Here is a 26,710-nt window from a genome sequence, read left to right as displayed (position 1 = left end):
TCCCTCAGGGTGAGAATTTGTCCCAACATTTGCAGGATTGCCCTCATTTTTAACTTTTACTGTTGATCACTGCAAAGCCAATCCCTTTTGCATCATTGAAGTTATGACTGTTATTAGTTTGGACAATGGGAAACAGTCCAGTGAAAAAAGTGACGTCACCTCCGGAACAGTCTGCTGCCGCAAAAAACATAAGTATTATCTTTCCATCTGCGTGCTTCTAATTGTTTTACAGATTTATTTATTCCTTCTCAATCATATTTAATAGTCTTATCAAACTTAAAAAGCACCCACTCACTGTCTAACCGCCCCTCTCTCAGCTAGCTCGGTGCTAAGCTAAGTAAGCCAGTCCAGTCGCGGTCTAACGCAACTATGCTCTGAAGACATCTGCTCCGTCACATTGATGCCACTCTTTGCCTATAGTTCCGAAGACAGCAAGAACTTGACTCGGTGAAAGACACAGCGCGAGTATGGCTCGCTGCTCTTCGTGAACCGTTCTCATTGATAGGTTTGGCCCTACTAGACGACCCTATCCGCCAGTTAGAGCAGAGTAATTTCATAACTTTAGACGCCACGGACACGTTTGCTAGCTGTAGCGAGTTGACTAGCCCAGCTTGTAGCAGCCCTAAGCGGCCTTTAAGCTACAGTGAACCGGTTGTGATGCATAAAAGATTTAGCCCTTTAGCTATTCGTACACCCTAGTCTACTGGACACCACATGTTAGTCATAAGGGACTCCATCCCCCGGAACACACAGTTTAGTAAACCAGCCATAGTAAATTGTAATCCCGGGGCCAAAGCACCTGACATTGAAGCTAGTCTAGGGAGCGGACTCACAACAGGCCTAGTAAACACGTAAGACAAGCTAATCGCACCACAAGCTACGCTAACATGTTTGTACACATCGGCTCCAATGACACTAGGATGAGACAGTCAGAGATTACAAAGAGGACCATAGCTAAAACTTGTAATCTCGCTAGAAATATGTCCCAGCATCGAGTACTTGTCTCTGGCTCCCTGTCCGCAAGAGGCGATGGTGACAAGTATAGCAGATTAGTCTCGCTTAACAAGTGGCTTGCTAGTTTTTGTAGAGAAAAGACACTAACGTTTATTCATAACTGGCTCTCTTTCTGGGGTAAACCGGGTTTACTGAGGAGGGAAAGCCTTCACCCTAACCAAGAAGGCACCATCACTCTTTCCAGAAATATAGACTACTATTTGAGTCAAGCTTGACTAACTACATGCCGGAAAATTCCTGCACACATAGCGATTCTTGTACAATACGACGTAACTCACATGTTTTTTCTGTAATGACTATGCCAGAGTTGAACATGCATTCTACTGAGGTGGCGAATTATGACTAAATCTAATGACTAAATCTGTGGCAACACCAAACAAATAATCTCAGGATCCCCATCGTATCAATTCAGAGATGTGTTTGAAATTATTTAAGCCGCACTACACAAAATAAACGTAACATTAATATTATCAGTACGACAGATACAATACAAAAATGCCTCAAAACAGCCCACTACCTATAATATGGGCTTTTTAAACATCAGATCATTGTCTCCCAAACCTTATTAGTTAATAAGGTCATTAGAGTACAATCTTAACGTCATTGGTCTGAGCGAAACTTGGCTAAAACCAAATTATTTTTCATTGCTTAACGAGGCATCTCCTCCTAACTATACAAGTGCACATATTGCCTGTCCCCTTAAAAGGAGTGGAAGGGTCGCACTAATGTCCACTGAAAACCGTAATCTTAGCCCTAACTTAAGTAATAAATATAAATCTTTTGAGATGCTTACTATGAGGTGACTCCGCTACCTCTCTATCGCCCCCATGGGCCCTATTCAGACTTTATCAGTGAATTTTCAGAGTTAGTTGCTGATCTATGACGCACACAGATAATATCATTCTAATGTGGGATTTAATATCCATATGAATGCCCTGACAGACCCTCCGTGTGTGGCACTGCAGACTATAATTGATAGCTGTGGTCTTCTGCAAATAATAAATGAACTCACGCATCGCAATGGTAATACAATTGACCTAGTCAATTGTATTACCTAGTCAATTGTGTCACCCCCTCCAAAGTTATGGTACTCCCGTACACTAAAGTAATGTCCGATCATTACCTTATACAATTTTAAGTTCTGATTCATTGTCAAAAAGCTACTAATAACCACTGCTTTAGCAGCCGCAACGTTAATCCTATCAGAACTATGACTCTTGCCTTCGGTAATGGTACCATTCCCAAATTATGTGGGCTCTATCGATAACCTCACTAACAACTTTAGTGATGCCCTGCGCAATGCCATTGATAGTATAGCACCACAAAAGCTAAAAAAAGCACCCTAAAAGGCTTACCCCTGGTTTACAGAATAAACCAGAGCTCTTAAACTATCATGTAGAAAGCTGGAGTGATAATTTAATAACTTATAAACACCCACTTACCTTAGCTAAAACAAATTACAACTCCAATAACATCCTCCTCAATAAAAACAATCCTAAATATTTGTTCGGTACAGTAGCATCACTAACCCAACAAGGGACTCCCTCCGGTAGCTTCACACACTCTGCTGATGACTTTATGAAATTTTTAAGTAAGAAAATTAAATTCATTAGAAAAGAAATTAAAGTTAACACGTCCCAACTCCAAGTAGGTTCAATTAGCGCAAATACTAATGTATGTACGACGGATATTGACCTCCAATAATCTCTTTACCATTAGAATAACTTCTGCGACTTGTACATGGGACAAAACAAACTACATGTTTATTTGACCCACTTCCTGGGAAACTTATCAAGGAGCTGTTTGTAATATTAAGACCATTAATGCTAAAAATATTAACTTTATCAATTTCCTCTAGTACTGTTCCTCTAGCATTCATAAAAGAGGTTATTCACCCTCTGCTGAAAAGACCTAACCTTGATCCTGACCTCATGGAAAGTACCGGACGGATTTCCACCTTCCCTTCATCTTGAAAATCTTTGAAAAAAAATTGTTGCACAGCAGCTTAGTCTATCAATCGCTGTGAACCCTTTCAGTCCGGTTTCAGGGCAAATTACTCTATGGAGACAGCGCTCACATAAATGATTAATGATCTATTGCTAACTATGGATACTGATGCGTCATCCATGTTCCTGCTACTTGATCTTAGCACTGCTTTCGATACAGTCAATCATAACATTCTAGTATTCAGTATATATTAATCTTACACAATCATATTTATACTTGAATTGAATCTTACCTCAATTTCAATGCTGTTGTACTGCAAAAAGATAAAAGAAAGAAAATATTAGTTTAGATCTGTAAAAATAAAAAATAAAATACATTTACAACAATGGCGTCTTTTTGGAGTGTTTCTTGTTTATAGTGGCTTTCTTAGTAGCAGTTTGTTTGGAACATGTTAGAAGAAAAATACGTGAGCAAATCACGATTCAAATACATCACTTGAAAAGGAGAAAAAGGGGAATAAAGTCAACAACGGACAACAACATTACAATACAAAGGATTAAACAAGTGTACATGAAGAACTGGAATTGTCACAACAAACTTGTTACAATTCCAGTTTTGACAGCAGAAGCATGTATATCCATGTAATTGAACTTTCACAGTATCATGTTAGACCCGCTCGACATCCATTGCTTTCCTCCTCTCCAAGGTTCTCATAGTCATCATTGTCACCGACGTCCCACTGGGTCATTATTGTCACCGATGTCCCACTGGGTGTGAGTTTTCCTTGCCCCTATGTGGGCCTACCGAGGATGTCGTAGTGGTTTGTGCAGCCCTTTGAGACACTAGTGATTTAGGGCTATATAAGTAAACATTGATTGATTGATTGAATTGCAACCACATCCAGCAAAATATTTTCTATGGACTTGTATTATCAAACAATTAAATTGCATAAATTATACTGTTTGTGAGTTTATCTACTCTTGCATTTATTATATATTAAATTATTTATATTGCATATATATTCTTTATTTATTAATATATATTACTTTTAGCTGTATGTACCTTTAATCAATTCACTTTTTAATCATCTTCCTTCTCCTTTTCAGACGCCTTAATTGTCGTAATGTAACTTGTTAAACAAACAGAAAAAAACAAAAAAAAAACATGTTTGATTGATTGGTCCAAATCAACAACAACAACAACAACAACAACAACAACAAAAATTAAACATGATCAAGGAGATGAAAAAAGTATAAATCATTTACTGGCACTCTACATAACAATATAAAAATTAAGTATTTATTTTTTATTTTAGTCTCAGGACAGTGTTCCCTCGATTATCGCAAATGTTACATTCCAAACTCCCCCGTTGGAGGTGAAATTCCGCAAAGTAGAGATGCTAATAATTTTATAATTTAAATTAATATGATGTGCATTTTTTTAGTCCTCTCCAGCCACTCAGGCAAATCATTTTGTTGATGTAGATGCCCATATCTGATGCACAGATTTACTTTAGAACAGAGAAGTGTGGGATACTTCTCTTGTTGCCTTATTGGTATTTGGCTTTATCAAATATGTTTATATAAATATTTGGCGCAGCCGGACCGGAGCACGAGGGAATGGAAAGAAGAAAAAAAAGGAAGACACAGGGGAAAATTGCAGGGACAAGAAGGAAAATAAGACAAATAGACAACAATAGCAACAACATCAGCAAATACGATATGTACAAATATAATATGAAAAGGGATAGCAGTAAAGCAGTTCAATAATACCACAAAAATGACAAACATTTGAGAAATTCCAAATGGAGCAATAAAAATAATATAAATAGCACTATTGATAATAAATAATGATAATTACCTCTATTATCAACAATACAAATGTTTTGTATTCAACAATACATATATGATATGATAACTTGAATTACAAAAGAAGGCAGACAAATGGAGGGGAAGAAAGGGAAGCGAACAGTATTGTAAATTGTTATGGTAACAATAGGATAAGCTTTGTCAGTCTGTTGTGTTTTACCCAGTTTCTCCTAGGAGAACAACGTAATGTTTGATTAAACACTTCTTGGCCGGTATTTACTGAACAGTTGCGTAGTTTGTAAGTAACAAAGGTAAATCAGATCAAACACTCACCATCTGGAAGGCAGGTCTGAACTTGGTGTCCAGTGATACAACTCGGAATTGCACTGAAAGGAGAACAGTGACATTTATTACTACGTATTTTATCCACTGAGACAAAAGAGTGTTTTTCATCACTTTAAAAGATAGGACAAGTGTGTAATGAAGATAATACAGATGACCTTTAGGTGGCTAGTCCACTAAGTCCTTATTATCTTTGCAGTAAGATGCTTATGTTAAGCGTAAAACAAAGGCTTAAAAATATAAAGTTATGTTCATTAATCACACCAAATTCACAAAGAAAATGTTTCACTTGATGTTTTAACGAAGACATGCAGTATTGAAAAATCTAATGATTTAGGGTTTTGCTAAAATCAACCATGAGGATATCATAACAACGTGTATAAGAAGAATCAGCTTTATTGGCCGGGTATGCACGCAAGGAATTTGACTTGGTAAACTGTGCTTTCCTTGTACAATGTAAACAATAAATACTAACAAATAACTAAACATTAACAAGTATCTAAATAGATAATATGTGCAAGGATAATAAGACGATAGTGCAGTGATGAATAGAGCAAAAGGATGATTGAGTGAACATAAGGTAGTTCATTCACTATAACACATTAGTTCCAGGGTTATTTCAAAATGGTATTCAACTTTTTCCCATTACTATACATACATTATGCCCTTTTATGATGTGGTCGACACTTGACAGTGGCAAACATGCAGCAACGTCGCAATGCTTAAAACACAAAAATTAAACATATACAAAAATCAAACATATACTATTTATGTAAATTCAAATACAATTGCATGAGAGAGATTCTGCAAATTCATGAAAAAAGGGGAAGTTAGCCAGAAAACAGGGGCAGCTAGACCTGCGGTGTGTCCGTCTTTTCAAATATTAGCGGGACACCAAGAAGAAAGTTGGCTGACTTTTAAAGAGGTGGAATGAAAACGTTAAATTGTTAAACACTTGGTTAAAATATTTTACAGTATTATGTTGCAACCAATTTTACAGAGCTCATGTCAACATTAGACCAATGAAACCAAGTGTTCAACAAAGTCGTAAAGAAAAATGCATTTCTATATTATTCATTCTCTTCAAAAGTCAGCCAACTTTTGAGCATCATAGCATTTCTTACAGGTTTCTTAATCCTGCAGCCTTTATGTAATTGCAGCATTTTGCTGTGTTTTTGGTTTTGATTTATTACTATGTTTGGAGTGTCTGGACGTTGCAACGTATTTGCCCCTTTTTTGAACTTTTGCAATATTCAACACCCTTTGGCTTGGACTTTGGACACTCTTGGCTTAAAGAATTACCATGACAAACACATTTGGGTATCAACCCTAATGTTCCCTGGAAAGAAAATCTGTTAACATTCTTTTTCTTTTGATAAAAACATTTCAATGCATATTGTTTCCATCGGACAATGACGACAAGCAAAGACAAAAGCAAATTACTATGATTAGTATTGCCTTAAAGGTGAACTGCACTTTTTTGGGAATTTTGACTTTCAGTCACAATCCTTATGCAAGACAAAAACAAATGTTTTTTTAAGCATTCCAAACATTAAATACACGTGATCAAAAGTCCGATTACAATGGAGACTATAAAAGTTGCTCTATTCTGTCTTCAAATGCCCTTAAAAAACATCCTAACACTTCAATTAAGGTTTCATATACATGCTGTAAGTATATATGTAATGTAGTAACAGGCACATGTATAATAACATTTAATATTTACGTATTTTGATCATTTTAAGAATATGCGCCTCATAACGCTTCGCAACGTTTGCATTCTTTTCCACTTCCACCCACTACGACTCCATGGGAGCCAAAAAACATAATAAAACATCACTTAGTGTGCAATGTCTACGGTCATTAGGTTGCTGATTGAAATAATCTTGTTATATTTCTGTTTAGATGAAAATGTATTTATAATCGTTGCGAAGAAATGTGGGGTCGAACCAAGCATCTTTTCGTGTCTTTCTCACCATCCCTGGTCGAAGTTGGAAGTCAAGGTGTACCAACTTGTTGGATTACATATTTGTCCTTCTACTATCCAAGTGAGAGGCATGATATATGATCTACAATAAACTTTCACGAGCAAAGAAAGCAGCTTGCCACTCAATGTAAACAAAGGCCAACATGCTAGTGATCACGGCACCACTATAAATAGTTTGTCTGCGTTAGCGCTTTTAATAACAATATTACTAATACTTAAAATTGAAGTCACCAAATGCAGTATTACTGGCGCTTTTTGGATGTTTTTAATTGGGTTTGTGGGCAAAATAGAGGACCTCCAATTGGCCCTACTGTACGCAGACTTTTATTTACGAGTTAGAATTCATAAAAAAAACCCCAACATCCGTCGTAATGATCATGAAATTTCCACTGCAGTTTTTTGAAAATGTACTTTTCAATTACAATACTTATGTGATACAAGCACACATTTTTTTTTTGATATGCATCCTAAATTGTAGTTAAAAGTCTGTTTACAGTGGCGCCAACGAGGGGTCCTCTATTCCGCCCATAAAACCCAATAAAAAAACATTCAAAAAGCACCACCACTACTCCATTTACATTTCGTGACTTGAAGCTGGCAAACGTCAGCTAACAATGGAGCCAATGGGAGTCAAACCTTTTCTGCCTATGAGGCGCTACAAAATAAACATACAAAAACCTCCATCAAGGTTTTTTATATACATGTTCTAAGTATACATGCAATGAAGTAACAGGCACATTTACAAAAACATGTAAGTCTATGTAATTTGTTTATTTTAAGCACACAGCGGTGCATTAATTTCACAAATGCTTTTTCCTTCAACAATACTGACTACAACACACTGCAGACTTTGTGAGAGGTAACGAACATAACAAAACAATCGCTTACTGTACAATGTCTGCTCTCACTGGGATACTGCACTGTAAAAAAAAAAACCTATTTTTATGGTTAATTTACTCTAAATTTCTATTGTAATTTTTCAATTTTTTTTGAATAGGTTATAAAACTGTAGAATTGAAGACAGTATCTGTAAATAAACAAACCGCCTGTTATTTTAAGTAATATGCCAGTAATGACAAACTATGTATATTTCTATTTTTTTTACAGAAAAATACCATATTAATAATACATCATTTTCTGTTTTCTCAAATGACTTTCAAATTGATGTAAAATTACAGTAATTAACTTTCATTTAATATGTAGCTTGTTATATAAAAGTATATGTCCATACTAACAATCTAACAGTTTTATATGTAATTTTAAGGAAAATCTTATTTTTTAATATTAATGTGTATTTTTATATTCAAGTTGAAAAACATTTGTAGTCTGTTACATAAAGGTTTATGCTCATACTAACAATTTGACTTTTTCTATGTAATACAACACATATTGGTGACTGCAAGACATACTTGATCACAGCCAACAGCCATACAGACCACACTGACGGTGGCAGTACAAACAAATTTAAGACTGTTACAAATATGCACATTATTGTGAACACACATCAAAAAAGAATGACAAACACATTTCGGGAGAACATCCGCACTATAACAAAACATAAACACACAAAATAATAAATACCCAGAATGCCATGCAGCGCTCCTCTTCTGGGCTACACCCCGCAACCACCAAACCCCGCCCACCTCAACCGACGCACGGAGGGTGGCGGTGATGTGGGGTGGTGGCGGGGGTGTAGCCCGAAAGAGTAGCGCTGCTTGGCATTGTGGGTATTTGTTATTTTGTGTTTATTTTGTGTTACGGTGAAGATGTTCTCCCGAAATGTGTTTGTCATTCTTTTTTGATGTGGGTTCACAATATGGCGCATATTTGTAACAGTCTTAAATTTGTTTGTACTGCCACCGTCAGTGTGATATGTATGGCTGTTGATCAACTTTGTCTTTCAGCCAGTTTGGTAAATCAAACCCAGTCTTGTACAATAAGCGTCACAGTCATCCTGCAAATGAACTAATGTGATGAAAGGTTGTTGAGGATGACAATGGCAGTGCGGTCACGATACTCCTTTAGAATACTTCTCCGATCTATATCAGGACAATCATTTGTAAGGGTCAAAAGAAGTCTCTCATGAAGATTGGCAAGTATATTGAAAGGTCGGTATAGCCATTCAAAGAAGGTGAATCCACTTATCACGTAGTTTCTACACCTAGTGGCCCCCCGGTAAATTGAGTTTGAGACCCCTGATCTTTATAATGCGGAAAAAAAACTGTAAAATAATGGTATTTTTCTGTGGAACTCCCAGCATTGTCACTTCATTAAAGTTGGTCGATAGTAATAAATTGGAAAAACTCTGTAGAAAAAAGGTATTTTTCTGCAGTACTGTTTGCATCGTCACTTTATTAAAGGTGGTTGATCTTAACAATTTAGTAAAAATCTGTAAAATTACGATATTTTCCCGCAAAACGTTTAATAAAAATTTCTGTAAATATAATGTTTTTGATCATTATTTGGTTTACAGTGTTTTACTTTAATTTTATGGTTTTCGTTTGGCAGCCATAGCTGCCAATTGATTACCGTTTTTTTACAGAATTTTTTTTCTACAGTGTGACTAATAAGATGTCCATATCTTCCTGTTCAGATGAAGATTTATTCATAATCTTATCTTGGTGTCAGTCCAAACATTTTAGAGCTTGTTTTTGTGCATACATTCAGAGTGTTAACATTTCAATTCTGTACTTGGTATGGTCACTTGACATGTATGTGTAAATACAAACTACACAAAATAGTTAAAATGGCTGCCAAAATTGTGGGAACAACTCAGTTTAAACTAGCTAAATGTCCTTTTAAAAAGTATTTTATCCCAAATGCCATTGGCATTCTTTATGTGACAAAGTGAACAATTACACGTTTGACCTGAACTGCTTTACTTTTATGTTTCACTGATACTATTTTAGATTCTAACTTATCTTAATTTTAAGTCCTGTTTTTACCTAAACTTTGTTCTTATTGTTTCTGTTATATGTTTTTATACGCGGCAATGTTTGTATTTTAGTGCTGTCTGTAGCCTGCGTTGGTGAGCCAAAAACTATTTCCGACCACGGGGGACAATAAAGATTTTATTCTGTTATATTTCAATGCGCATCTAAAAGTAAGTCCTTAACATTACCGCTTATGATGACATCACTATTACATGATTAACATTTAGGTCACAAAATGAAAACGGGGTATTGTTGGCCCTTTTTTTAAATATTTTTTTAGCTAATGACATCATTACTCCATTGTTAGCTGACTTTTATTAACCAGTTAAATGCATTAAAAAAGAGACGTATGTATTCTTGTCTCTTGTATGGATTGCGAATAATTGGCAAAATTATTTTGAGTGTTTTTCTACATTTAAAACTCATCTTTTTGGGTGTATATAACATGAAATAATGGTTCTTTGATCAGAATTTTGCATATATTATGTTTTACAGATTGTTTTCAAGATCCTTTATAACCGTCTCCTCAGGATGCAATGTTTTGTGTTATTTACGTGGCTTCACTTTGACAGTGTGTTTGCCCCACCATCTTTGTTGTAGTTTTTAGTGCTTCCCGAGCGAGTTTACTGACAGATATAAGTTAGAACTAAACGCTTCTTTATAATAAAAATGGCAACAACGGAGGAAACATGTCCATGTAGGAGCCAGTCTGCCCCCCCCAAAAAATAGGATAGTGACAAAAAAGGAAATTATTGACTACAGCGTTAGACGACAATGACGAACTGGCGCAAAGCCCTTTGGATCCATCCATCCATCCATTTTGTACCGCTTATTCCCTTTCGGGGTCGCGGGGGGCGCTGGCGCCTATCTCAGCTACAATCAGGCGGAAGGCGGGGTACACCCTGGACAAGTCGCCAACTCATCGCAGGGCCAACACAGATAGACAGACCACATTCACACTCACATTCACACACTAAGGCCAATTTAGTGTTGCCAATCAACCTATCCCCAGGTGCATGTCTTTGGAAGTGGGAGGAAGCCGGAGTCCCCGGAGGGAACCCACGCATTCACGGGGAGAACATGCAAACTCCACACAGAAAGATCCCGAGCCTGGATTTGAACCCAGGACTGCAGGACCTTTGTATTGTGAGGCAGACGCACTAACCCCTCTGCCACCGTGAAGCCCCCTTTGGATACATTTATACCATGTATGGATAATCTGCTGACGTTACACTTGGGAAAAACGTCATCGAATGGGAAAATTCCAAACGTCTCGTTTCCTGGAAGTATGAAGGAAGGCAAGATTGTTTTATAAATATATCCGCAATGCCTTTATGGTTTGATTTCAAATTTTGAGACCTATGCAGATCCCAAAAAAACAGCAGCAGGTAACATAAGGTAAAAACAGTTGGCTTTGCATAATCAGGCCCATTTAAACTTTAGGAATGGGAACTTATAATAAAATTATTATTATAACCTCATTACTCTGTGTACTTTACATTGAAATGCACATATAATATAAACATTAGGCACATGTTTTTTAAGTTAAAATATTTACTTTATTGGGGACAAATGGATAATGAAGTTACCCGTTTGTCCTGGGAGGTAGATGGGTTTATCTGTTTGGACGAAATTCATTGGTTCGTAGACCTTAATCAACACTTTCCTGACCTCCCTTGAGTGGAATGTTGCACCTTGTAACTCCACAACAAATTCCTGTACCTCCTCATTGCTATTTGGAAGCGGAACCTGGGTACAGAATTATATACATTGTCAGTATATGAACAACAAATACAAAAAAATTTGAAGAAAAGTTAAACTGACCTTAAAACTGATGCACTTATGGAAGTCTTTGCTGGATGTCTCACTGAAGAGGGGCCTGTTTTCCACTTCAGAGTTTAAAGAGACAGTCATAGTCAGAGTCTCGTTGGGTTGCAGCAGACTGGCACAGAAATTGGTGTCAGCTCCAGCTTCCAGAAGGGCTGGGATTCCAACCATGTAGTGTCTGTGTGTGAAAAACCACAGTGAATATAACATTGAAACATTTGAAAACAATGTGTTAGCAGGGTGTAAAAATTGAAGATAAACTCACGGGTCTGCCTCTGTGTGACCAACACACATCCAGCTGAAGACCACACACCATGTCCACGTCCACGACCGAGTCCTCATGGTAACCATGATTGACCTGGAGGATGCTCAATGTTTGCTTGGGCTATATAGTCCCTGATACAAAGATCCACCCCTGTCGCACACTCAAACCTCCCTCCACTCAGACACACACCCCCACACAAACACACACACAATGACTCTCTATGTAACCTCCCCTCCTTGATGAAGGATTATTTCCTTCTACCTAAAAGGTCAGTTGGTTACCAGCCTCCGGATCACATTAACATACCACCAGTCCAATTGCTTTTGTCTATAGTTTTAGACTGGTTAACCTATTGATTTAAAAAATAAAGTACATGTAGCTTTAGCTTGCGGCTATAAACTGCCTTTTTGAGCTTTTGCGAGTGTGTTAATGACTCACAAAAAAATAACAACAGTTTTTTGGTGATGAAGGCTATTTTTGATTAAAAAGGGCATGGTACTCTTTATATCAAACACTGAGATAAAACAGGACAAGAACAGAAGGACAGGCAGATACAAAAAGACACCACAAACTAATATCATTTACATTCCATGCATTCCTTTGTGTCACTCAGAAGTAGCGGTGGGTGGTTTAATATGGATATTGATGAAATTAATACCAAAGGTAGGGGCATTGTCAGATCCACACTAGCGTATATTTTTTTAAATGACTTCTGGGTTTGATTTCACAAATATGTGGTTTTTGTTGTTGTTGTGTTGTTCATATTGTTATGTAATCCAAGCCATTGGATTGTCTGTCAATTAGTTAGCAAAATACCTTAAAAAGTTAGAGGCATAGTTTGATGAAACCTTCAGGAAATGTCCAAAATCGGATAAGGAACAACATATTTGACTTTGTTACCCCACATTTGCGGTCCCCTACAATGTTTCTCATTGTTATCCCATTGGGTTGAGTTTTTTCTTGCCCTGATGTGGGATCTAGCATAATAGTGTAGTGGCATGTGCAGCCCTTTGAGACACTTGTGATTTAGGGCTATATAAGTAAACTTTGATTGATTGATTTCCGCATCAGTTTTGAGTCGGTAAAAGTTATTGCTAGGTTATAAATCATGCCTCACACTTGTATTGTAGAAGTTTGTGTCCATAGGGTGAGAAGTGGGTCAACTTCGAATTTCTAATTGGAACTGAAGACATTGGAACAAAGAAACGGCAAGATGCTTGTTTGTTCTCAGCATTTTTTACCTGAGAATTATGATGAATTCATCATCTATACAGGGAAGAACAGTCTTGTGCTGGAAGATATACATATCCCATTAGTCAGCATCCCTGTGAGAGCGGACATTTCAGGGTTTCTCCTACATATAAACGATTGTGGCACAACGCTACGGCCAGATTATTGCCACTCCACCTTCCAAATAAGTTTTTTATTATTTTTTATATATCTGAAAACACTTTTTATAACATGAAAACAGATTTAAGTGATATGTTGTATGAATAGATATACCCTACATCAGGGGTCACCAACGCGGTGCCCGCGGGCACCAGGTCGCCCGTAGGGACCAGATGAGTCGCCCGCTGGCCTGATCTAAAAATAGCTTAAATAACAGGTGTAGCGCATGTGTCAAATACATACAAACGGAGACTATTAGGCTCTTGCCTTTCTATTTACTCTTTGTGCGCTTCCTAGTTACGTGACCGCCACAGTCCAATCAGCTGTAGTCATATGCCGGTAGCCGGAAGTGACTGCTGGCTCTTATTCTGTTTACTCTTCGGGAGATCGGTGCACTCTCCCTTGTCAAGTGACCGCCGCGGTCCAATTAGTGGTGCTTATAAGCCGGTAGCAGGAAGTAGCCTGGACGTGAGAGGAGATCTATTGTATTCTGTTCAAGTAAGGTTTTTAATTCTCGTTTTCACCTGAAACATTGTGCTGACGGATTTTAAACTACATGCCTATTTGTAACTTTATATAGCCGACTACCAACGCCGGATTCTTTGTCATTAAGCTGTGTTTGACTGTAGAAGCTGAGTTGGTGAGTCCATATTTATGACAATAGCACTTTAAGCATTAATCTTTCTTCATTGCAACAGTCTGTGTGGCATATTCTCAATCGTCCATATAAAAGGTTTATGACTTCAATTAATGACTAATGATAACAATTGTCTATAGAATGTACTTTTAAATTTGTTTAGATAATAAGCATGTGTTGGCCCTGTGATGAGGTGGCGACTTGTCCATGGTGTACCCTGCCTTCCGCCCGATTGTAGCTGAGATAGGCGCCAGCGCCCCCCGCGACCCCAACAGGGAATAAGCGGTAGAAAATGGATGGATGGATGGATAGTGCACTGACTACTTTTTATTACATATTGTGATTCTGATATGTTTACTGATTTATATTGTACAATATTGAGGACATAACTAGAAATTATTGAATATTTATTATGAATACTAAATAATATATTGAATTATATGTTATGAATACTTGATAATGCAATTAGTGTTATTTAAGGAAGATAATTTGTGTACACATGGATTTATAAGAATAGTCCTGGCTCTTACACAGAACAGGCTTCTCTTTTTGATGGCGAGCTAGTCCAAGGATCGGTTTTGGAAGATTCCAGCCAGGAACCTCACCACCTGCTCTGTCTGGGCTGGTAGGAGGCTCTCGAGCCAACCCTTTACAATTTTCACATTTACCGAGAGCACATGGACTGTACTACCGTCTTTTTTTCCAAGAACAATTAAGTATCAGCTGAGATTTGAACAAGGTCCAGAGACTCTGATTAGTTTAAATGGAATTGTATACATGTATATAGTACTTGTGTTTTTCTCTTCAAATAGCTTCCATGTTGACTGGCCATTCAACTCATTGTGTGTATATATCTGCTGTCCATCACTAATTCTCAAATACACGGTGTCAACCAAATGACAATTCAAGCTCTGCTCTCTCTCTCTCTCAGAGTTGAAACTAATCTTCTGTTCCTAGCCCATAACACCCCATATATAAATATTGCATTGATTTGTAGCACGTATAGGTTACACAGCACTTACCAGTGAGCTGCCTGTGAGCAAGCTGGTCTCGCTTTGCTCAACATTTTTAATTCAAAGAGAGACAAAACTCAAATAGAATTTAAAAATCCAAGAAAATATTTTAAAGACTTGGTCTTCACTTGTTTAAATACATTCATTAATTTTTTTACTTTGCTTCTTATAACTTTTAGAAAGAAAATTTTAGAGAAAAAATACAACCTTAAAAATGATTTTAGGATTTTAAATTGTTTTACTTTGCTTCTTATAACTTTCAGAAAGACAATTTTAGAGAAAAAAATACAACCTTAAAAATTATTTTAGGATTTTTAAACCTTTTCTTCCTCTTCTTTCCTGACAATTTAAATCAATGTTCAAGTAAATTTATGTTTTTTATTGTTAAGAAAAATAAATACATTTTAATTGAATTCTTCATTTTAGCTTCTGTTTTTTCGACGAAGAATATTTGTGAAATATTTCTTCAAAATTATGATTAAAATTCCCCAAAAATATTCTGGCAAATCTAGAAAATCTTGAGAATCAAATTTAAATCTTATTTCAAAGTCTTTTGAATGTCTTTAAAAAATCTAGAACAAATAATGATTTTTCTTTGATAGAAATATAGCTTGGTCCAATTTGTTATTTCTAACAAAGTGCAAATTGTATTTTAACCTATTCAAAACATGTCAGCAAAATATATATATTTATTGTGAGACATCATTAAGATGATCAGTGTTTCTACAAAGATAAATAAAATTAATTATTAATAATAACATAGAGTTAAAGGTAAATTGAGAAAATTGGCTATTTCTGGCAATTTATTTAAGTGTGTATCAAACTGGTAGCCCTTGCATTAATCAGTACCCAAGAAGTAGCTCTTGGTTTAAAAAAGGTTGGTGACCCCTGCCCTACATAGTCTATTATGTATGTACTATTGGCTATAATAGGTTGGAAAAACAGCTCAAAAACAAAAATGTTCCTCATTGCTTTATTTTGGAAAAAAAGCTAAAACAAAAAACATGCATTGAAATCACCTGTCAGAAGCGCATCAGCAGCTGGTCCCGCACTGAAACATGTTGACACCCGGCAAGCGTAAGGAGAGAAAATTGAACTGAAAGGCATTTTAAGCTAATTATTGCATTTATTGTTCAAGCCAGTGTAAACTACCCTAAATCTTTTGACATTACTACTGATGATAACGTCTAACTTAACGCCGTGCGCGTGTTCCAACCTCTGTTTAGACATCACTGTGCGGAGTGTGCGTTTGTGCCTGTGCATGTTAGTTTCAGTGGATACTGCAAATAGTCCATACATACGAATGTGAGTGTGAATGATTGTCTGTCTGTGGCCAAGCTAATTTGACTTAGCGTGACTATGAGCAAGTGGGTGACATTGTTATCACCAGGAAAGATGAAGTCACCTACCGAGGTTCCATTCTCGAGGCTAATCTTTCCTGTGATAAAATGGCAACCAAGGTAATCAAAAAGGTCAACCAACGAACGAGATATCTCTACAGAATCTCCCCTCTGGTCAACAAAAGCACTATGAAGATTCTAGCGGGAACTCTCATTCAACCCTTTTTCGGTTACGCTTGCACCTCTTGGTACCCCAGCACCTCCAAAACCCTCAGATCTAGACTCCAAACATCCCAGGACAAGCTAGTCAGGTTACTTCTAGACCTCCACCCCAGATCACACCTCATGCCTACCCACTTCTCCAAAGTAGACTGGCTCATTGTGGAGGACAGAGTAAATCAACTTGCACTGAGCCTCGTCTATACAATCTGCGACACCTCCCTGATACCGAAGTACGTACATGTAAAACTACTTCCTTAACGTAAATGACCGCCATAACCACAACACAAGGGGAAGCTCTACTAACTACGTTAAACCCAGATTCCGATCTATCAAAGGTCTTAATTCATTCTCCTTCTATGCCACATCATTATGGAATGCACTCCCAATAATTGTAAAAGAAAACACATCTCTATCCTCCTTCAAAACCGCACAAAGAATACCTCCAAGCTCCAGGCAACTTAAAACCTGGACTAACACCCTCCCCGCTCCACATCCCACCTCCCCGGACTGTAAATAATCAAATGTAAATAATCAAATGTATATACTTGTTATTATGCTTTCTGAACTCACTATGTTCACTGCTCGCTGTACATATCTTACGAAGTCAGACCTACACTGTTTCAATGTCCCTTTTTCTAATGATACAATTGTTGATGACTGAAGTGCTGATATTAACCAAACCTAACCCCTCACCCCCCTCCACATCCCACCCCCCCGGATTGTAAATAATGTAAATAATTCAATGTATATACTCTGATGATTAACTTAATTAACTATTGTGGAGACTGTATTATGCTGATAGTATATATTTGTACCATGAACCGATCAACGTGGACCCCGACTTAAACAAGTTGAAAAATGTATTCTGGTGGTCAATTGTACGGAATATGTACTGTAATATGCAATCTACTAATACAACTTTCAATCAATCAATCAATCCATTGTATGTTAGCATTAAGCTAGCGGCATTAGAGCTCAATCTTCATCCTATGTAATTAAATAGCTTTTTTCAGTTTATTCCAAATTATATCATTAATCTAACATGCTTCCTACGTGTATGTGCACTTCATGTGTATATATAATGTACTTCCTTTAGTGTGGTTAGTTTTTAAATGACTTTATTGTGAGGAATAACAACAAAATACTGTAAGTTTTTTCCCCCAAATCTAACTCAAAGGAACGTTTACATATTTGGCAAACTAACTTGCAACATTCAGGGAGGGCAGACTAAAGTGTAGCCTGTGTTACCTTTAACAATAAGCAACAATTGAAACGGCATTGAACAAAGACAGCCCAGTCTACCAAGTCAAATTCCTTGTGTTTAAGCTGATTGTGATTCTGATATGTCAGACAAAAAAATATTATTATTAATAAATAATACAATTAATATATGTTTTTAAATATACATAAAACATTTGTTTAGCGTTTTTAAAGAAAATATATAAATCACAGCAAATAAAAATGATCATGTCTTATATATGATGATGTAATATTATCCACACCCCTAGCCACGCCCCCAACGCCACATATACAGCGGCAATCTAGGGGAAACCCTGAGTTATACAATTGATAGTTTTATTTTGTTCATAGTGTGTATTTCTTGTGGTAATGCTTCATGTTAGTGTTTTATTATGGTATTAGAAGTGAATCACAGCATCATGTAGCATGATCTGCTTAGCTAACTTCTAAAACTTTTGGCTCATCCTCCATATATTCAGGCCCAGAAATATAAAGTTCTACATCATACAGTAATTTGTCCCGAAGTAGTCGCAGTTAGCTGTCACAAAGTCTGCCACGATTAGTAGTAGGTGTTATTGTTGAAGGAAATAGCCAATGTTGTGATGCGCTATGTGAAATCAATGCGCCCCAAATAGGGCTGGACAATTAATCAAATTTTGATTTCCATCATCTAGATAGAAAATCACGATCAGGAAAATACAATAATTGAAAAAAATAAAAACGGGATGGCCCGGGGGCCATAGGTCCAGGGCACAGATAGCAGGCCCATCATAATTTCCGCGGGAATTTTGTAGTTTTACTTGTTGTAGTTTATTTGTTACTAATTTATATCTGTTAAAACTATTTTTAAAAGTTGAGTTTTGCTGTTATAATAAATAGTAATGTTTTCAAATAAATGAATAATCGTGTTTAGGGCTGCAACTAACGATTATTTTGATAGTGGGTTAGTCAACAATTATCTCTAAATAAGCGTATACAAATTTCATGGCTCTAATTTTTCCTTCGACTTCTAAATGCAGTTTCAGTTATTTTAGGAATCTGCTTATGAACTAAGACTCATCATCAGCCGTTGTCAGTCCACTGCTGGACGAAAGCCTCAGCATGTTTCTGCCATTTGGCGTACTTTTCATGCTGGTTATTAGCCTACACCTTCCACGCTGGCTTGGTGCGGTTTGGAAGGGGTATTTTATAGCAGAGATCCTTCTCCTAGACCAGGGGTCGGGAACCTTTTTGGCTGAGAGAGCCAAGAAGCGAAATATTTTAAAATGTATTTCTCTAAGAGCCAGATAATATTTTTTTAACACTGAACACAACTAGACGCATGCATTTTTAAGTAAAATCAACATTTCTAGAGTATAATAGGTCTCGTATTCTTCGTAATAACATTGTTATTCTGAAGCTAACTGTGGAGGGGTGTGGCCTGCGGGCCTGCAGCGAAGCAGGGTCTTGCCAGGATTAGCCTCGAAATCAGCGACAGGTGCGTAAATGGCCCAGCTTGGCCTTGTTATCTAATCACCTGTCGCTCTGTTTGTAAGTAGCAGCCAGGAGGAGAGACGGTGTTGGGGCTGGAGCCAGAACGCGAGCGAGAACAAAAGAGAAAAAGACAATTGCTGGAAAGCAATTGAGAGACTTATTGAAAAATAAAACGATATTGTAACCCTGAAACAGGCTTTCATGTCGGTGCTTGGTGGTCTGAAGAACCCCCAGGAGGGCAAGTCCTACGCTAACCAATAATAAATAAATTACTTCTTACCCTTAATGCAATTTCTTGAACAAGTGCGGTAGAAAAAAGATGGATGGATTCAAATGCATGAGCATGTTTTATATTTTGAACGTTATTTTTAACACTGTGATTACAAGTGGAATTATTCATTACTTGTCGTGTTAAGCAATGTCAGCTCAGATTTATCCGAGAGCCAGTTGCAGTCACCAAAAGAGCCACATCTGGCTCGCGAGCCATAGGTTCCCTACCCCTGTCCTAGACTAATTGCCTTAATGGGTTGTTGAACTTAGTCTGTCCTGTTTGTTGTCCGCACCCCATTTACCCAGGGACCCGCTCAGCTTTATGGCGCTGACCGCCCGGCAGTCACAAGAGAAGGTGCAAACGGTTCTTTGTGTGCATTTTATAGACGTTAGTTGGGACTCACTAACCCCACACACAACCTCCCATCTCATGCCTGGATGTAGTTTAACGTCATACCCAGGACACATGAACTAAGACTATGACTAATTAATTCATAAATATTTATTTATACTTTAACTGTGCTGCTCATTCAGCTGTTGCAAAAATTAAGATGACAGACAAGGTCAAGTCTTAAAAAAAAAAAAAACCTTCTATGTATTTAAAAAAAAACATTAAAAATAGCAGCAATAAAAACAAACTCCAAAACACAAAATCTAACTTCCTCTAAAAAAAATGTTTTGCGAGGTTTAAAAAGCTGCACACCGGTATATTGAATATTGATTAACTCTTGGCAGTTTTAGTACTCAATGTATAGAATTGTATCTTTGATTAATGGTTAAAATGTTGGCTATCTAATAGATTGTATGTTTAAAGTTACGATACCTACACATTGGTGCCCGTCTGTCTCTGGGTGTGCGTGTTTGTGTGTGCACGCACGGTATGCAATTTTCAAAGTGCCTTTTTTTTTTACAGTATTGCAAACAGACTCAATGTGTACGATTCTATCTTTGATTAATTCTTAAAATGTTGCCTATTTAATAGATTGCATGTTTAATCTTATGATACCTACACATTGGTGACTGTCTGTCTCTCTCTGTGTGTGTGTGTGTGTGTGTGTGCGCAGTTCATGTTTGTTGAAGTGTCTTTTTTTCAGCATTGCAAATTGACACTGCTATAAAACATACTTGAATTGATGTAGACAAAGATTAGCTGGCTGACTCTGGCTAAAATGATAGTTAGTTATTTTTCACACAACTTTGTCTCACTCTTGTGAGCTAGCTTGCAGTACCAACACTCCTACCGAGGTTGAGACTGCATCGAAATATCTGACAAGTCTCCGCTTCAATACTTTTTTACTATTGGAAGGTAGGGCCTGGCGGAGGTCTGTGCTCTCCAAGTGCTTTTCTAGTTTTCTATAAAAAGAGTTTTCAATTCATAAGTTTAGGTGCCAAAAACTGACTAATTTGATTTATATTACTTTTAATGGGAAAAAAATGTACCCATACAATTCAGTCTTCATCAGAACTTTTGGAATGGACCGTGGAATAATTACACTGTACTGGCACTGTTCTGTATTTACTTAGTTTTGGATCGACTCTATTCCGCATAAAACCCGAATATTGAACTTTTTACAGTTCAGTGTAAACAGCACCAGCACAGAAGGCCGAACCAAAAAAACACTCACTTTGTATGGATGTATACAAAAATTGTTTAGTAAGGTCAGTGAGTAAGCACAAGCTGCAAGAAATTGCCCTTTACTCTGTGTGGGATGTTTGAGTTGGCTGTGCAAATAGCTTAGACTGGAAAAGCAAAACAACAAACGTTGCGAACTGATAAAGTTCACTGGCTATATGTTTCAACACAGGGGTTAAAGGTTTGAATAAACATTACATTCTATTGCGTACAAATGTCTGGAATATTATTAAATATTCATGCTATTGTCATTCCAGAGTGAATCTGTTCGGTACCAGGGTACCCTGGAGGCATTATGTTTTTATTATGAAATAATTGATTACGTCAGAGGCCCGAATAAGCCGTTTTGATAATCTCGGAACATGGGTCAATAACTACATCTGAAGGTCATAATTGCGACACTTAGGTCACAAACGTTTGCTCATCCATCCCTGAGCTCATAAAGAAGTAAACCATGTCAAAGTATGCTGTATAATATAGCGTTTAAGCTATACATGCTAAAATTTGCTATCCTACTTTTTAATATAGTAACATTTTTCCAGTTTTCTACTTTGTTTCTATTGTTTGTGTTAGTTACTGTGATGAAGAGACTTTACTGGTCTGTCTGCAACATGTTCTGAAAATTCACCAGAGACGTTTCATTTGATCCCTGTTTAATATTTATCCCTGTTGTGGCCTAAAATTACATAATTGTCTAAAAGTTGTAATTTTAATTAATAATTAATTTATAAACTACCGCATTTTCGCATACTTAACTTTCGCCTGTCCAACTAACCACACCAATAAGCTTGTTAAAGGATGGATATTACAACTCCTTTGTTGTAGTACATGGGACAATGCATAATAATGGACATAATGTGCAAGATTGTAGCCAAATTAGGCAAAATGTTCATACAAATTTCTATCTGCCACACGTAGAAAGCCATACTGTGAAAGTAATGCATACATTAAACTGGTCCCTGGTGGAAAAAAGGTTGGGAAACCCTGCATTACAGTACATCCCCTTGTGATTTTATGAATTTGTAATAAGTGTTTTAAGTGGGAATAAGCAGTAGAAAATAGATGGATGTTTTAAGTGTTTTTTGTGATGCTGACTCAAAAAAAGCACATGATTTAACAAATCTAACAAAATATAATTTGCATCTTAAGTTAAACCTATTAGAACATTGAGAGCAATTTACCAGTACCCCCCACCCCCTCAGGATCCTGTGGCCCTTTTATGAGTTGCCTGAATTTGCAGAATCTCTATCCAAAAGTTGCTATGTACAGTGTATTTTTTTAGCTTTTTGCTGAAAAACAAAGTTGCAATCAACTGTTGTGTTTTTCTCTCTGTAATTATAATATGGAAATGTAATAAATAAGAAGTCATTCAATGGCTCATATAAATGTCCTTGTGAATTTTAGCATGCATGTAAATACCAGCCAATCTAACCCAGAACAAAAGGATATATATATATATATATATATATATATATATATATATATTATATATATATATATATATATATATACAGTATATATATATAAATCAATCAATCAAAGTTTATTTGTATAGCCCTAAATTACAAGTGTATCAAAGGGCTGCAAAAGCCACAACGACATCTTCGGCTCGGATCCCACATCAGGGCAACAAAAAAACTCAACCCAATGGCATACAATGGGAAAACCTTGGAGGGGACCCATTTTGGGCAACCGGTGCAATGGACGTCGAGTGGATCTACTTAATAGTGTGTGTGTGTGTGTGTGTGTGTGTGTTTAGTCAGTTATTTTTTGATGAATGCTATTGACAGTTAAAGAATTTCAACATTACGGGCAACAACAGTGTAGAGGCTCTTTCATCTACACCAGGGAACAGTTGTTGTTGTTAGCGGCACCAGTTATTAGCATCCAGCTAACGGACCTGGTGTTGTGCCGAATTATGCACCCCCGCCGTAAAATGCACCCCCTGGCGGGAGCGCGCTTACGTCACTCGGTTGCGTCGCCCGTCTCGAAAAGTAGCTAAAATTGCCTCTTTCGGCATAAAAACGTACATAACAAGGTGAATAATCCAAGTTGTCTTTACTTTGGATGTATTAATGGATGGATTAATTGTGATTCTTTAATGATTTCGCCGTCATTGCCTTTAATGATTTCGTCGTCATTCAATCGCCTCTTTCGGCAGAAAAAGGTACACATCAAGGTGAATAATCCAAGTTGTCTTTACTTTGGATATATTAATGGATGGATTAATTGTGATTCTTTAATGATTTCGCCGTCATTGCCTTTAATGAGTTTGTCGTCATTCAAGTGGGTACATCGCCTCTTTCGGCATAAAAAAGTACATAACAAGGTGAAATAATCCAAGTTGTCTTTACTTTGGATATATTAATGAATGGATTAATTGTGAGCCTTTAATGATTTCGCCACCATTCAGATAAGGTGAAAACAATAACCATTTAATATAGGAATATTTGCTGTCCCGAAAATGTATTGTCTACCTTGACAACTTACTGTAAAGAATATATACACCAAAGTAAGCCTCTATATGTACTTTTTTTGAGACATCAAGGAGAACGAATGTTTGCTGCTTCACTCGACGTGATCCAATACTCGTATTTTAAAAATATGAGTAGGTTTGATTTTGAGATTGGTGGGGACACAAAAGTGCTCCAAGGCAGCACTCTGAAAGTTTACTCTTTTTTTTTACATTAGCAATCATAATTTCACGTCATGCAGATGTTATAGGGTAAAGCAACTAAAATTATTTCACCTTTCAATGTTTTCTTAAACCTTACCAAAGAAGTGCATGTCTTCAGCTCAACACTGAGCTTGTTCCACCATTTAACTCCTAAAACTGTAATACATTTGTATTTTATATTTGTTCTCGCTTTACCTATTTCAAAAATCAATATCCCCCGTAAATTATAGTTTTCTCCTCTTAAATGAAATAGCCTGAGAATACAAGCTGGAAGGCTGTTGTCATTACTCGAAACATAATTTCCATTGTTTTTAAAAACACAATGTCTGAAAATTTTAATACATTTGAACTCAGATAATGGATTAGTATATTCATAGTAGCAGGCTTTGTGTATTATTATAATGACCCTTTTTTGAAGTGTTATTATTGGGTCTATGTTTGTTTTACAAATATTTCCCCAAATTTCAACAAAATACGTTAAATATGGAAAAATAAAAGAATAATACAACATATGTAGGCATGTCTTATTCAGCATGTGTCTTACTTTATAAAGAATAGCAATACATTTGGATATTTTTCCCTTTATATATTCAATATGCGGTTTCCAACACAGTTTATGATCAATTATTATTCCTAAGAATTTAGTTTCATATACTCTATCAATTTCTACTTGATTTGATTTTAATTTTGCTTCACAATTTGTCCTTGCACCCACCCCTAAAAACCATAAATTTCTTATCATTTAATGATACCTTATTAATATCAAACCATTTTTTTAGCTGAATTAACTCAACCACCATTATCCTCAACACTTCCTTCAAGTCTTCTCCTGAACAATATACATTTGTATCATCTGCAAACATAATACATTTTAATTTATTAGATACTGAACAAATATCATTTAGGTAGAGTATAAATAACTTAGGTCCCAATATCGAGCCTTGTGGAACCCCACAAGTTACTCTTCTTGGCTGTGATTTAATCTTATTAATTTCCACATATTGAGATCTGTTACTTAAATAACTACTTAACCACTGTTGCGAAACACCTCTTATGCCATATTTTTCCAATTTCTGCAGAAGTAAGGAAAGATCGATTGTGTCAAAAGCTTTACATAAGTCAAAAAATACTCCAACGGTGTGTTGCTTTTTTTCTATTGCTGTAGCTATGTTTTCTACAAAGTCCATCACTGCGAGGGATGTAAATCGATTACTCCTGAACCCATACTGATGGTCATTCAATAGCTCATGTTTGTCAATAAACTTGTCAAGTCTATATACAAATAATTTCTCAAGAATTTTTGCAAATTGAGGTAGTAAGGACACAGGTCTGTAATTTTAAGACCATATGTTTATCACCATTTTTATAAATTGGAATAACTTTTGCGATTTTCATTTTGTCAGGAAAAATTCCAGTTGATAAAGATTTATTGCATATATAAGTAAACGGCTTCAGGACACAATCCATCACTTCTTCAACAAGTGACATATCCACTTTGTTACCATCGACAGATTTTTTATTTTTAAACTTTCTGACCACTTCTGACACATCACTTTCACAAACTCCACCAAGAAACATTGAATTGTTTATGTGAGATACAGGCTTTAACTTTTTCTCATGCTTCATTTTTAAATTAATATTGTTTGCCAAATTTGGGCCAACAATCACAAAAAACTTATTGAATTCCTCAGCTATTTCTTCTATATTTTCAATAATTGAGTTGTCATCTTTTACCAGATATGCTGTAAAATCTTTATTGCTAGATTTTTTAATCATAGTATTAAGCACATGCCAGGTTTCAATGATATTATTTTTATGTTTATGCAGCAATTGTTCATAATAGTTTTTTTGTTGCAGCCTCATGATACATGTCAATCTGTTTTTATACTTTTTATATTTGTCCTCATTTTCCTTTGTTCGATTCTTAATAAATTCCTCTATTTTTTTACAGGCTTTTACTAAACCCCTTGTTATACATGGTTTCTCACTCTTTTTAGTATTTTGCTTATATTCTCTCATTGGACAAAAGCGGTCATAAAGTGTCAGAAATATATCCAGGAATGTATCGTATGCTTCATTAGTATCCTCAACAAAAACATTTTGCCAGTCTTGCTTTAAAAGATCAGCCTTGAATGCATTAACTGCTTCTGCTCCCTCGCTAGCAACTAGCATGTAGGCTAGCTTATACAAGCAGAAGGAGTGACAGCGGGGACAGCCAATCACACGTAAGTTAGCATGAAAGCAGCAACCAATCAGGGAGCGATATTTAGCTTAGAGGAGGGACTTCTAGCAGGGACCGACATTTAACCCTTTCTGTCCCATAATCATTGAGTAAACATTACGGGCAGCGCTTGTATTGATAGTGACAACACAGTAGCGGCTGGATATTGGTAGGGACGTGTCCCTAGCGTCCCTACCCAATTCTACGCCCTTGATATATATATATATATATATATATATATATATATATATATATATATATATATATATATATATATATATATATATATATATATAAATATAAATACATATATATACATATATATACACACATATATATACTAGGGCTGGGCAACGATTAAAAATTTTAATTGAAGTTAATCGCACTATTTCTCCGATTAATCGCGATTAACTGCATTGTATACGCAAAGCCCAATAATGAATTCAAAAGTAGTGTGTAGTGCACCTTTATTG

General features: G+C 36.4%; 1 protein-coding gene across 1 annotated transcript in view; it reads right to left on the bottom strand.

Annotated features, from left to right (window-relative positions):
• The window catches only part of LOC133564461 (alpha-2-macroglobulin-like), a 91,336-nt gene that overhangs the window by 59,391 nt on the left and 5,235 nt on the right, over positions 1–26,710 (bottom strand). The window contains exons 2-6 of the mRNA XM_061918793.1: positions 12,124–12,216; positions 11,856–12,036; positions 11,621–11,780; positions 5,103–5,155; positions 3,254–3,274 (exon numbers count right to left, since the gene is read on the bottom strand). Coding sequence (XP_061774777.1) covers positions 3,254–3,274; positions 5,103–5,155; positions 11,621–11,780; positions 11,856–12,036; positions 12,124–12,216 — 508 coding nt within the window. The remainder of the gene's footprint in view (positions 1–3,253; positions 3,275–5,102; positions 5,156–11,620; positions 11,781–11,855; positions 12,037–12,123; positions 12,217–26,710) is intronic.

This window comes from Nerophis ophidion, linkage group LG13, assembly GCF_033978795.1.
Source record: "Nerophis ophidion isolate RoL-2023_Sa linkage group LG13, RoL_Noph_v1.0, whole genome shotgun sequence".
Classification (NCBI taxonomy): Eukaryota; Metazoa; Chordata; class Actinopteri; order Syngnathiformes; family Syngnathidae; genus Nerophis; species Nerophis ophidion.
Note: the sequence above shows the minus strand (reverse complement) of the source record. Positions and strands in the feature narration are given on the sequence as shown.